The 12,290-nt window shown below is 36.8% G+C and overlaps 16 protein-coding genes and 1 non-coding gene across 17 annotated transcripts; 12 read left to right on the top strand and 5 right to left on the bottom strand. All coding sequences in view use genetic code 11, as the record gives it.

Moving 5' to 3' along the window:
• Positions 1–13: 13 nt before the first annotated feature.
• rpl2 (ribosomal protein L2) lies at positions 14–1,498 on the top strand. The gene is given in 2 exon segments: positions 14–404; positions 1,068–1,498. Coding segments are annotated over 2 exon segments (822 nt in total).
• A 55-nt stretch (positions 1,499–1,553) lies between these two features.
• On the bottom strand, positions 1,554–1,628 carry trnH-GUG. Its single transcript has one exon. It is a non-coding gene; the product is annotated as a tRNA-His (tRNA).
• Positions 1,629–1,759: 131 nt separating this feature from the next.
• rps19 (ribosomal protein S19) lies at positions 1,760–2,041 on the top strand. Its single transcript has one exon. It carries the CDS (start codon positions 1,760–1,762, stop codon positions 2,039–2,041), a length of 282 nt encoding a protein of 93 aa, YP_009266462.1.
• A 72-nt stretch (positions 2,042–2,113) lies between these two features.
• Positions 2,114–2,563, top strand: rpl22 (ribosomal protein L22). Its single transcript has one exon. It carries the CDS (start codon positions 2,114–2,116, stop codon positions 2,561–2,563), a length of 450 nt encoding a protein of 149 aa, YP_009266461.1.
• A 54-nt stretch (positions 2,564–2,617) lies between these two features.
• On the top strand, positions 2,618–3,337 carry rps3 (ribosomal protein S3). Its single transcript has one exon. It carries the CDS (start codon positions 2,618–2,620, stop codon positions 3,335–3,337), a length of 720 nt encoding a protein of 239 aa, YP_009266460.1.
• A 145-nt stretch (positions 3,338–3,482) lies between these two features.
• rpl16 (ribosomal protein L16) lies at positions 3,483–4,931 on the top strand. The gene is made up of 2 exons: positions 3,483–3,491; positions 4,530–4,931. Exons 1-2 carry the CDS (start codon positions 3,483–3,485, stop codon positions 4,929–4,931), a joined length of 411 nt encoding a protein of 136 aa, YP_009266459.1.
• A 113-nt stretch (positions 4,932–5,044) lies between these two features.
• On the top strand, positions 5,045–5,416 carry rpl14 (ribosomal protein L14). Its single transcript has one exon. It carries the CDS (start codon positions 5,045–5,047, stop codon positions 5,414–5,416), a length of 372 nt encoding a protein of 123 aa, YP_009266458.1.
• A 139-nt stretch (positions 5,417–5,555) lies between these two features.
• On the top strand, positions 5,556–5,966 carry rps8 (ribosomal protein S8). The gene has a single exon. It carries the CDS (start codon positions 5,556–5,558, stop codon positions 5,964–5,966), a length of 411 nt encoding a protein of 136 aa, YP_009266457.1.
• An 88-nt stretch (positions 5,967–6,054) lies between these two features.
• On the top strand, positions 6,055–6,378 carry infA (translational initiation factor 1). The gene has a single exon. The coding sequence runs from the start codon at positions 6,055–6,057 to the stop codon at positions 6,376–6,378; it is 324 nt and encodes a 107-aa protein (YP_009266456.1).
• A 108-nt stretch (positions 6,379–6,486) lies between these two features.
• Positions 6,487–6,600, top strand: rpl36 (ribosomal protein L36). The gene has a single exon. The coding sequence runs from the start codon at positions 6,487–6,489 to the stop codon at positions 6,598–6,600; it is 114 nt and encodes a 37-aa protein (YP_009266455.1).
• Positions 6,601–6,772: 172 nt separating this feature from the next.
• rps11 (ribosomal protein S11) lies at positions 6,773–7,204 on the top strand. Its single transcript has one exon. The coding sequence runs from the start codon at positions 6,773–6,775 to the stop codon at positions 7,202–7,204; it is 432 nt and encodes a 143-aa protein (YP_009266454.1).
• A 63-nt stretch (positions 7,205–7,267) lies between these two features.
• Positions 7,268–8,281, top strand: rpoA (RNA polymerase alpha subunit). Its single transcript has one exon. The coding sequence runs from the start codon at positions 7,268–7,270 to the stop codon at positions 8,279–8,281; it is 1,014 nt and encodes a 337-aa protein (YP_009266453.1).
• A 221-nt stretch (positions 8,282–8,502) lies between these two features.
• On the bottom strand, positions 8,503–9,729 carry petD (cytochrome b6/f complex subunit IV). Its single transcript has 2 exons — positions 9,720–9,729; positions 8,503–8,975 (listed from the first exon to the last, which is right to left on the bottom strand). The coding sequence occupies exons 1-2, from the start codon at positions 9,727–9,729 to the stop codon at positions 8,503–8,505; spliced, it is 483 nt and encodes a 160-aa protein (YP_009266452.1).
• Positions 9,730–9,920: 191 nt separating this feature from the next.
• petB (cytochrome b6) lies at positions 9,921–11,385 on the bottom strand. Its single transcript has 2 exons — positions 11,380–11,385; positions 9,921–10,562 (listed from the first exon to the last, which is right to left on the bottom strand). The coding sequence occupies exons 1-2, from the start codon at positions 11,383–11,385 to the stop codon at positions 9,921–9,923; spliced, it is 648 nt and encodes a 215-aa protein (YP_009266451.1).
• Positions 11,386–11,514: 129 nt separating this feature from the next.
• Positions 11,515–11,736, bottom strand: psbH (photosystem II phosphoprotein). The gene has a single exon. It carries the CDS (start codon positions 11,734–11,736, stop codon positions 11,515–11,517), a length of 222 nt encoding a protein of 73 aa, YP_009266450.1.
• Positions 11,737–11,839: 103 nt separating this feature from the next.
• psbN (photosystem II protein N) lies at positions 11,840–11,971 on the top strand. The gene has a single exon. It carries the CDS (start codon positions 11,840–11,842, stop codon positions 11,969–11,971), a length of 132 nt encoding a protein of 43 aa, YP_009266449.1.
• A 48-nt stretch (positions 11,972–12,019) lies between these two features.
• Positions 12,020–12,127, bottom strand: psbT (photosystem II protein T). Its single transcript has one exon. It carries the CDS (start codon positions 12,125–12,127, stop codon positions 12,020–12,022), a length of 108 nt encoding a protein of 35 aa, YP_009266448.1.
• Positions 12,128–12,290: the final 163 nt, after the last annotated feature.

Here is a 12,290-nt window from a genome sequence, read left to right as displayed (position 1 = left end):
AATACTTAATAATACGGCGAAACATTTATACAAAACACCTATCCCGAGCACACGCAAGGGAACCATAGATAGGCAAGTGAAATCCAATCCACGAAATAATTTGATCCATGGACGGCACCGTTGTGGTAAAGGTCGTAATTCCAGAGGAATCATTACCGCAAGGCATAGAGGGGGAGGTCATAAGCGCCTATACCGTAAAATCGATTTTCGACGGAATCAAAAAGACATATCTGGTAGAATCGTAACCATAGAATACGACCCTAATCGAAATGCGTACATTTGTCTCATACACTATGGGGATGGTGAGAAGGGATATATTTTACATCCCAGAGGGGCTATAATTGGAGATACTATTGTTTCTGGTACAAAAGTTCCTATATCAATGGGAAATGCCCTACCTTTGAGTGCGGTTTGAACTATTGATTTACGTAATTGGAAGTAACCAATTAGGTTTACGACGAAACCTAGAAATCGATCACTGATCCAATTTGACTACCTCTACGGGATAGACCTCAACAGAAAACTGTTGAGTAACGGCAGCAAGTGATTGAGTTCAGTAGTTCCTCATAGAAAATTATTGACTCTAGAGATATGGTAATATGGAGAAGACAAAATTGTTTGAAGCACGCACAGAACCGGAAGCGCCCCTTGTTTCAAAGAGAGGAGGACGGGTTATTCACATTTAATTTGATGGTCAGAGGCGAATTGAAAGCTAAGCAGTGGTAATTAAGACCCCCGGGGGAAAATAGGGATGTCTCCTACGTTACCCATAATATGTAGAAGTATCGACGTAATTTCATAGAGTCATTCGATCTGAATGCTACATGAAGAACATAAGCCAGATGACGGAACGCGGAGACCTAGGATGTAGAAGATCATAACATGAGCGATTCGGCAGATTTGGATTCCTTTCCTATATATCCACTCATGTGGTACTTCATCATACGATTCATATACGATCCATCTGTCTAGAGATCGTCATATACATCTAGAAAGCCGTATGCTTTGGAAGAAGCTTGTACAGTTTGGGAAGGGGTTTTTTGAGAGAAAAGAAGAATCTACTTCAACCGATATGCCCTTAGGCACGGCCATACATAACATAGAAATCACACGTGGAAGGGGTGGGCAATTAGCTAGAGCAGCAGGTGCTGTAGCGAAACTGATTGCAAAAGAAGGTAAATCGGCCACTTTAAGATTACCATCTGGGGAGGTCCGTTTGGTATCCCAAAACTGCTTAGCAACAGTCGGACAAGTGGGTAATGTTGGGGTGAACCAAAAAAGTTTGGGTAGAGCCGGATCTAAGTGTTGGCTAGGTAAACGCCCCGTAGTAAGAGGGGTAGTTATGAACCCTGTGGACCACCCCCATGGGGGCGGTGAAGGGAAAGCCCCCATTGGTAGAAAAAAACCCACAACCCCTTGGGGTTATCCTGCGCTTGGAAGAAGAACTAGGAAAAGGAAAAAATATAGTGATAGTTTTATTCTTCGTCGCCGTAAGTAAATACGTAACTAGGAATATGGAAAATTGCATTTTTGGAATTTGCAATAATGCGATGGGCGAACGACGGGAATTGAACCCGCGCATGGTGGATTCACAATCCACTGCCTTGATCCACTTGGCTACATCCGCCCCTTATCCAGCTAAAGGATTTTCTCTTTTTTCCATTCATCATTATTCTATATTATTCTGACCTCCATACTTCGATCGAGATATTGGACATAGAATGCCACTCTTTAAAATGGAAAAAAGGAGTAATCAGCTGTGACACGAAAAAAAACGAATCCTTTTGTAGCTCATCATTTATTGGCAAAAATAGAAAAGGTCAATATGAAGGAGGAGAAAGAAACAATAGTAACGTGGTCCCGGGCATCTAGCATTCTACCCGCAATGGTTGGCCATACAATCGCGATTCATAATGGAAAGGAACATATACCTATTTACATAACAAATCCTATGGTAGGTCGCAAATTGGGGGAATTTGTGCCTACTCGGCATTTCACGAGTTATGAAAGTGCAAGAAAAGATACTAAATCTCGTCGTTAACTGAAACTGAATTCAGAATAGAAAGATTCAAAATAAAAAAAAGAAATAGGTAAACGGGGAATAACCTTATTTATGACAAGTTTCAAACTGGTAAAGTATACCCCTAGGATAAAGAAGAAGAAGAGTGGGCTAAGGAAACTCGCAAGAAAAGTACCAACCGATCGTTTACTTAAGTTTGAACGGGTTTTCAAAGCACAAAAACGTATCCATATGTCTGTTTTCAAAGTACAAAGAGTTCTTGATGAGATTCGTTGGCGTTACTACGAAGAAACTGTTATGATATTGAACCTCATGCCTTATCGAGCATCTTATCCCATCCTAAAGTTGGTTTATTCGGCAGCAGCAAATGCTACTCATTATAGGGATTTCGACAAAGCAAATTTATTCATCACTAAAGCCGAAGTCAGTAGGAGTACTATTATGAATAAATTCAGACCTCGGGCTCGAGGACGTAGTTCCCCCATAAAAAAAACCATGTGTCATATAACAATTGTACTAAATATAGTAAAGAAATCTAAATAATCTTTAGATCCATCTAAGATTTGATTCCCAGTAAAAAAGGAAAAATAGAAAAATATGGGACAAAAAATAAATCCACTTGGTTTCAGACTTGGTACAACCCAAAATCACCATTCCTTTTGGTTCGCACAACCAAAAAATTATTCAGAAGGTCTACAGGAAGATAAAAAAATACGGAATTGTATCAAGAACTATATACAAAAGAATAGGAAAAAAGGCTCGAATAGAAAAATAGAATCAGACTCAAGTTTCGAAGTAATTACACATAATAAAAAAATGGACTCAGGATCAAGTTCCGAAGTAATTACACATATAGAAATTCAAAAAGAAATCGATACAATCCACGTCATAATCCATATTGGATTCCCCAATTTATTAAAGAAAAAAGGAGCAATTGAAGAATTAGAGAAAGATCTACAAAAAGAAGTTAATTCTGTAAACCAGAGAGTTAATATTGGGATCGAAAAAGTGAAAGAACCTTATAGGCAACCTAACATTCTTGCAGAATATATAGCTTTCCAATTAAAAAATAGAGTTTCATTCCGAAAGGCAATGAAAAAAGCCATTGAATTAACTAAAAAAACAGATATAAAGGGAGTAAAAGTAAAAATAGCAGGCCGTCTCGCGGGAAAAGAAATTGCGCGTGCCGAATGCATCAAAAAGGGTAGACTTCCCCTCCAAACAATTCGCGCTAAAATTGATTATTGCTGCTATCCAATTCGAACTATCTATGGAGTATTAGGAGTCAAAATTTGGATATTCGTAGACGAAGAATAACCAACCCTGTCTTCCGATTCTGTTCAGTAATAGAATAAAAAATGACAAGAGCCTTCTTTTTCCTAAAATCCCTGAAAAAAAGAAGAAATTCTACCTCTTTCTATAAGATTTAATGAAAATTGAGAAATCTTTTAATAAAATTGCTATGCTTAGTGTGTGACTCGTTAGTTTTTTCTTTAGGGTTCAAAAAGGAGATTCAAAAAAATGGAATGAACCCTGCTATATAATTATAGAAAATGAACTAATAACCAACCTATTGCTTCGTATTGTCGAGATCCTAACTAAGAAACAGTCACTATATGAATAAATACATCTATCATAAATGAGTAAATCTATCATATACGTGTAGCAACTGCAATTTTTTCTTTAAAAAAGAAATAGGATTCTAAGTTGTGAAGCAAAACTAAAGGGATATGGCTAAAAGGAAGGATGATAGAAAGAAGGAAGAGAAATAAGAAAGAAAAAGGATTCCAATATGTATGGTCTATGAATTACATCATAAAAAGCAATGTGATAAAGCATCAATATATTAAAAATAACAGAGAATTCGAAATCGTAATTTGATTGAAACAAGAAATACAAATTTCAAGCAATAACAAAGAGCGTCCCGGGTTAATAAAACTGAGAAATTGACTCGGAAAGAATTTTTTTGGAAGCTCCATTGCGAGATTCAAACCTAACCATTAAAGGAGAAGCAGTGGGAACGACAGAACCTATGACTGGATAGGATTTTCTTGAAAAGAATCCCAATACTTCATTGGTGGGATGGCGGAACAAACCAAAAAAATTGCCTTATTTGGTAATTCATAACCTTATCAAATAAGACAGGAAAGAGTAAATATTCGCCCGCGAAATTTTTATTGAATTAGAATACTTTACCGCGATTCAATAAGAGTAAAATATAAAAAGGAGATTAAAAAAAAAAGGATTACATTAAATATAGAATATAGATAAATAAACATACACATCTAGATATATTCTAGGTCTTCCTTCTTGACTATATATTTTAGTATTTTAATAAATTCAATATTAAAAAATCCTAACTTTTTCTATTTTCTATTAATTAGAATATTGTGGAATTAGAGAAATTTGCACACTTTCTCATTTGATTCGCGAGGAGCTGGATGAGAAGAAACTCTCATGTCCAGTTTTGCAGTAGAGATGGAACTAAGAGAGAACCATCGACTATAACCCCAAAAGAACCAGATTTCGTAAACAACATAGAGGAAGAATGAAGGGAAAATCCTACCGAGGCAATCGTATTTGTTTTGGTAGATATGCTCTTCAAGCACTTGAACCCACTTGGATTACGGCGAGGCAGATAGAAGCGGGACGAAGAGCAATGACACGATATGCACGTCGTGGTGGAAAAATCTGGGTACGTATATTTCCCGACAAACCGGTTACAATAAGACCCACGGAAACACGTATGGGTTCGGGAAAGGGATCCCCCGAATATTGGGTAGCCGTTGTTAAACCAGGTCGAATACTTTATGAAATGGGCGGAGTATCCGAAACAGTAGCTAGAGCAGCTATTTCCATAGCTGCCAGTAAAATGCCCATACGAAGTCAATTTCTTCGATTAGAAATATAACCCCCCCCAAAAAAAAGTAGTATTGAAAATAAAAAAACCAGGTTCTTCTTTCTGGAAAGACAAAATTTCTTTCATCCTTTTGCATTGAAATAACAAATTGAAATCAAAATAATATGATTCAACCTCAGACCCTTTTAAATGTAGCAGATAACAGCGGAGCTCGAAAATTGATGTGTATTCGAGTCATAGGAGCTGCTAGTAATCAGCGATATGCTCGTATTGGTGATGTTATTGTTGCTGTAATCAAAGACGCAGTGCCCCAAATGCCTCTAGAAAGATCCGAAGTAATTCGAGCTGTAATTGTACGTACATGTAAAGAGTTCAAATGCAAAGACGGTATAATAATACGCTATGACGACAATGCAGCAGTTATCATTGATCAAAAAGGAAATCCAAAGGGAACTCGCGTTTTTGGCGCGATCGCCGAGGAATTGAGAGAATTAAATTTTACTAAAATAGTTTCATTAGCTCCTGAAGTATTATAAATACTAGTAGACAAGATATAGATCAAATAAAAAATTAGTAGATTGTGTTTCACGTATATGCTTTAGAATCCAAAATGAAAAGAAAAAAGAAAACATGTTGATTATAGAAAAATTAGGAGGAACCTAGAATTAGAGTCTTATGGGCAAGGACACTATTGCTGATTTACTAACCTCTATAAGAAACGCGGACATGAATAAAAAAGGAACTGTTCGGGTAGTATCTACAAATATTACCGAAAACATTGTTAAAATACTTCTACGAGAGGGTTTTATTGAAAGTGTTCGGAAACATCAGGAAAGTAACAGATATTTCTTGGTTTCAACTTTGCGACATCAAAAGAGAAAGACTAGAAAGGGAATATATAGAACTAGAACCTTTTTAAAGCGTATCAGCCGACCTGGCTTACGAATTTATGCCAACTATCAAGGAATTCCTAAGGTTTTGGGCGGAATGGGAATTGCTATTCTTTCCACTTCTCGAGGTATAATGACAGATCGAGAAGCTCGACTAAACAGAATTGGGGGAGAAGTCTTATGTTATATATGGTAATCGCCCCGCTTGAACTTCCTATTTTTCAAACAAAAATACAACGTTTTTTTATTTTCAAATAAAAAAAGAAAAATAGGAGAAAAAAAATATGACGGAAAAGAAAAATAGGAGAGAAAAAAAAAACCCGCGAGAAGCAAAAATTACTTTCGAGGGTTTAGTTACGGAAGCCCTACCCAACGGAATGTTCCGCGTTCGCCTAGAGAATGACACCATCATCCTGGGCTATATTTCAGGAAAAATCCGATCTAGTTCTATACGAATACTGATGGGGGATAGGGTCAAAATTGAAGTAAGTCGTTATGATTCAAGCAAGGGGCGTATAATTTATCGACTTCCCCATAAGGATTCGAAGCGTACCGAAGACTCGAAGGATACCGAAGATTTGAAGGATACCAAAGATTCAAAGGATTAGGTTTTTCTTTTTTTCTAGGGTAATAAATTCAAAGTTCTAAAATTCAATCAAAGAGACTTATTTTTTCCAAAAGAGCAAATTCATAGTTTAAGAAAGGAATACGGAAATATGAAAATAAGAGCTTCTGTTCGTAAAATTTGTACAAAATGTCGACTGATTCGTAGGCGTGGACGAATTAGAGTCATTTGTTCCAATCCGAAGCATAAACAAAGACAGGGGTAATCTTTCGAAAAAAGAACTTGACTTTCTAAAAAGTCAAAAAAATACCCGCGAAAATGCCCAAATTCCAAATAAAAAAATTCAAGTAAAGGATATATTTTACCCTGAAACGGATATCTTTGTATCTTTTTTTTCTTTTTGTTATTTCTAACTCATATTTATGAGATAATAAAATATGACAAAAGCTATACCAAAAATTGGTTCACGTAGGAGAGTACGTACTGGTTTGCGTAGGAATGCGCGTTTTAGTTTACGGAAGAGTGCACGTAGAATAACAAAAGGAGTTATTCATGTTCAAGCTAGTTTTAACAATACTATTATAACTGTTACAGACCCGCAAGGTCGGGTGGTTTTCTGGTCCTCCGCGGGTACTTGTGGATTCAAAAGCTCAAGAAAAGCATCACCCTATGCTGGTCAAAGAACAGCTGTAGATGCTATTCGTACAGTGGGTTTGCAACGAGCAGAAGTTATGGTAAAGGGTGCTGGTAGTGGAAGAGATGCCGCATTACGAGCCATTGCTAAAAGTGGTGTACGATTAAGTTGTATACGCGATGTAACACCTATGCCGCATAATGGGTGTCGACCTCCTAAAAAAAGACGTCTGTAAAAGAATTAAACTCCTTTCAAGAGAAATAAACGATTCAATGATCAAATAATAATACTAGTCTATATGGTTCGAGAGGAGGTAGCAGGGTCCACTCAAACACTACAGTGGAAGTGTGTTGAATCAAGAGTAGATAGTAAGCGTCTTTATTATGGTCGTTTCATTCTGTCCCCGCTTAGAAAAGGTCAAGCAGATACCGTTGGTATTGCCTTGCGAAGAGCTTTACTTGGAGAAACAGAAGGAACATGTATCACACATGCAAAATTTGGGAGCGTGCCACACGAATATTCTACAATAGCAGGTATTGAAGAATCGGTACAAGAAATTTTACTAAATTTGAAAGAAATTGTATTGAGAAGTAATCTCTATGGAGTTAGAGACGCATCAATTTGCGTCAAAGGTCCTAGATACATAACTGCTCAAGATATTATCTTACCACCTTCCGTAGAAATCGTTGATAAGGCACAACCTATAGCTAACTTGACAGAACCCGTGGATTTCCGTATTGAGTTACGGATCAAGAGAGATCGCGGATATCACACGGAAGTCAGAAAGAACGCTCAAGATGGAAGTTATCCTATAGATGCTGTATCCATGCCTGTTCGAAATGTGAATTATAGTATTTTTTCTTGTGGGAATGGAAATGCAAAATATGAGATACTTTTTCTAGAAATATGGACCAATGGAAGTTTAACCCCTAAGGAAGCGCTTTATGAGGCTTCTCGTAATTTGATTGATTTATTTCTTCCTTTTCTTCACACGGAGGAAGAGGGTACTCGTTTCCAAGAAAATAAAAAAAGGTTTACTTCACCCCCTTTAAGCTTTCAAAAAAGATTAACTAATCTAAAGAAAAACAAAAAAAGAATTCCATTGAATTGTATTTTTATTGATCAATTAGAACTGCCTTCTAGAACGTATAATTGTCTCAAAAGGGCCAATATCCACACACTATTGGACCTTTTGAGTAAGACGGAAGAGGATCTTATGAGAATTGACAGTTTTCGTATGCAAGATGGAAAACAGATATGGGACACTCTAGAGAAGTATCTCCCAATGGATTTACCTAAGAATAAGTTCTAGTTTTAAATCCATTGCAATTTTTTCCTCTTCCTCTTTTTTTCGAGTTAGAATAAAAAGAAAAAAGAAAACAATTTTGCATCTTTGGGACAATCTATATTTTCGCGAAATGGATCATAATAAAATAGATTATGGGTATCTAGGGAAGATTCACTTGGAAGTAACTATTTCCTAGATACCTGTGCACGGTACTTCACGATTGAATGAATCAAACTGAACAATCCCTAAAAAAGACCTAAAGTTAAGGATTTTTCAATGGGTAATGTTGCTCCAATACCTAACCAAAGAGCTACTGCAGTACCGATTAAAAAAATGGTTGTAGCTACTGGGCGACGAAATGGATTTTGGAATTTATTGACATTCTCTAGAAAGGGTACTGTCAATAAGCCCGTCGGCACAGAAACCATTAAGAGAACGCCCAATAACTTATTAGGTACTGTACGGAGTATTTGAAACACGGGAAAGAAGTACCACTCGGGTAATATTTCCAGAGGAGTTGCAAACGGATCTGCCGGTTCACCAATCATTGACGGCTCGAGAACCGCTAAACCTACATTACATGCAATAGTACCTAGAATTACTACTGGAAAAATATATAAAAGATCGTTGGGCCACGCGGGTTCCCCGTAATAATTATGTCCCATCCCTTTAGCTAATTTTGCTCTTAATACAGGATCGTTTAAGTCAGGTTTCTTTGTTATTGGGATAGGTGAATTCTTTAAGATCCAGCCCCCAAAGGAACCGGACATGAGAATTTTTCATCATCCGGCTCGAGCAAGAATGAAAGAAATAAGACCGTAGAAGACCCATAATAGAATAAGGTATATAATGGCTCAATGACTCTAAGTAAGAAAAGCTTTATCAGATTCGATTTTCCGAAGTTGCACCTACAACTACTCATTGAAAAGAATCCTACTCTTATGAGTAAATGCTCAATATCCAAGCGGGCTTACAAATTTGATCATGATCAATTGCTTTGTGGATTGTCTCGCGTCTCTTGATTAGTTGGTATTTATCCCCCCAATATTGCAAGTTTCTTACGTCCAAACAAAGTATTTACTTGTTACTAATAAAAAAGTTTAGCCTACGTTCTTCCTTAGATCCCTTCTTTTACTCCGATAGTATTGCAGATCGCAATCGATGCAAAGAAAATGAATGCATTTCCATACTATATAAAAAAAAAAGTAAGTGTAATAAATAGAGAATTGGATCATGTCACATGACTTATTCCATTTCTACTCTATGGGATCTTACGGAGCCTCTTCATGGATGACATGGTTGAGGTATGATCATAGAAAAAATTCTCCTCAAGTGAACCAGCCTATCCTTCCTAGACAGGGGACTTACGTGTTGATTGGATGTGGAGACACCTTTGGTCGTGAATTCTAATGTGGCAGATCCAACTCTCTATCTGCATGGCCAAATCAATAATTCAAGTCACACACTCCCATAATCCGCCTTATTTTCTTTCGTAAAATTCACTTCAACTATTTGTATTATTTGTATCAAAATAGTTCGGAGTTGAAGAGAAGTCTCTAAATGACATGTCTTATTTTACAATAACCCATGTTTGTAGCAATGAAATACCACAACCTACCCGATATGATATATGAGAATTAGAATTCTATATGATATGCCTTCCCTATAAAGGGCCCGAAATACCTTGCTTACGTATCATTAGAAAGTGCATTAACATAAATACGGCAGTAAGCAGAGGAAGTACAAAGGTATGTAAACTATAAAAACGAGTCAAAGTGGATTGACCTACACTAGCACTTCCACGTAATAACTCCACTAAAGGCGATCCTATTACCGGAATCGCGTCAGGTACACCTGTCACAATTTTGACTGCCCAATAACCAATTTGATCCCAAGGTAAAGAATAACCAGTTACACCAAACGATGCGGTCAATACAGCTAAAACCACACCTGTGACCCAAGTTAATTCGCGGGGTTTTTTAAATCCACCTGTGAGATACACACGAAATACGTGCAGGATCATCATTAGAACCATCATACTTGCTGACCATCGATGAACTGATCGGATTAACCAACCAAAGTTGGCCTCGGTCATTATGTATTGAACCGAGGAAAAAGCCTCTGTAACGGTTGGGCGATAGTAAAAAGTCATAGCAAAACCGGTAGCAACTTGTACTAGAAAACAAGTAAGTGTAATTCCCCCTAAACAATAAAATATGTTGACATGAGGAGGAACATATTTACTAGTTATATCATCTGCAATTGCCTGAATCTCAAGACGTTCCTCAAACCAATCATATACTTTATTGAGATAGGTAACTAACCAGAACCCCCCTCCGAGAACCGTATATGAGAATTTCATCTCGTACGGCTCAAGCAGAAACACACAAATTTTCAACGGATATTAGAAAAAAGGTTCAAAACTTCATCAGCCACTGGGTTGGGTCGATTTGCCTTGAAGATATGAAATAAGAAAAATCCAGAATTTCTTCTTTGTGATGATAATGCCAAAAAATCTCAAGTTAGCTCATCTATCTTTCTTCTTTCTTTCCCAAATGTTGATCATTAGAGGCCTCTTGATTTTTCTCTTCCCTATTTTGGATTTCTTTTTTTTGTGCGTAATGCAGATTTACTCTTGTTTTACTAGTAAATAAATAAAGAAAAAATTAGAGTAGTTTTCTGGTAGAAATTATCTTGTTGCGATCCTATGAATCAGTTCAATTAAAACCTTAGATTCATACTAGAGCCACGATGATTGAGTCTCAAGCTAAACAAAAGGAAAGGGTTCTTCGAATAAGAACCACTTGATGATCATTTATTGAATCGGTGTAATGACTCGACAAAATCGAGAGAAAAAAAAGTTGTCTTTTGGGCAAACAAAATTGGAAGGAAGAAAATTTCTTTTTTTTTTATTAAGAACTACTTGAAATTTTTTTTCAGTCTGGTTGCGAGGTCTGAATAGTTAATATGAATCATAGTTTCATTTTTTTCTTGATCCACTCTATCTATTTCGTGTTCCAGATACTAGAATAAATAATATCCGACGAATTAGAATCATCTTGATAGAGATAACAGGCCCTTTCTATGTATTATCAATAGGAGCAAATTCTAACAAGTCACACACTCATATTCCAGAGATACCGAAACCAAAAAATTCCACGGTCGAACTACCAGAATGTCTAGAAATGTAGAGCTTAAAGTAAAAAGGCTCTTTTGGATGGAAAAACAATGACTTCGTAGTTTTCGTTAGTAGAAACCTAATTCATTAAAATTCCGTCCAGTAAAACAGAAGAATTATAAATTTCTAAAATGATAGATAAGAATACCGCGAATAAAGCCATTGCGACCCCCATAAAAGGAGTAGTCCCCCAACCCGGAGCTACTTTCCCATATTCCGAATTCAAGGGTTTCAATAAATTACCTACGCGAGTTTGTCTTGGTCCAGGTCTAGAACTATCTTCAACGGTTTGTGTAGCCATAAATTCTATTTAATGATTTGTGTTGACTTTGTATACTATTCCGTTGTAGTTGTAAATACACGATCTTTTCGTAGATCCATTGTAATCTTGAAATTCTATAAAAATGGAAACAGCAACTTTAGTCGCCATCTCCATATCTGGTTTACTTGTAAGCTTTACTGGGTATGCCTTATATACCGCGTTTGGGCAACCCTCCCAACAATTAAGAGATCCATTCGAAGAACACGGGGACTAATTGAAGTAAGAAGTCTCCCAGATGGGGAGACTTCTTACTTCAATTAAATTATTTCACTTTTTTAGTCGGAACCTTAGGTGGTTCTCGGAAGAAGATAGCGAAAAAAATTATCCCTAAAGTCGAAACTAAAAGGAACGTATAAACCAATGCTTCCATAGATTCGATCGTGGTTTATTTACAATTATAACTTCCACACCTATTCATTTGTCATTTGGGATCATTTCCCATATAAAGAAGAAAAAAGAGTCAAAGAAGGGATGGGAGATGTTTCCCATGTCAAATCAAAAAAGAGAGGGGAAAGATACCAAAGCAATGCGGC

Source organism: Oryza brachyantha, chloroplast (genome assembly GCF_000231095.2).
Source record: "Oryza brachyantha chloroplast, complete genome".
Lineage (NCBI taxonomy): Eukaryota > Viridiplantae > Streptophyta > Magnoliopsida > Poales > Poaceae > Oryza > Oryza brachyantha.
This window is presented reverse-complemented; position numbering and strand designations above follow the sequence as displayed.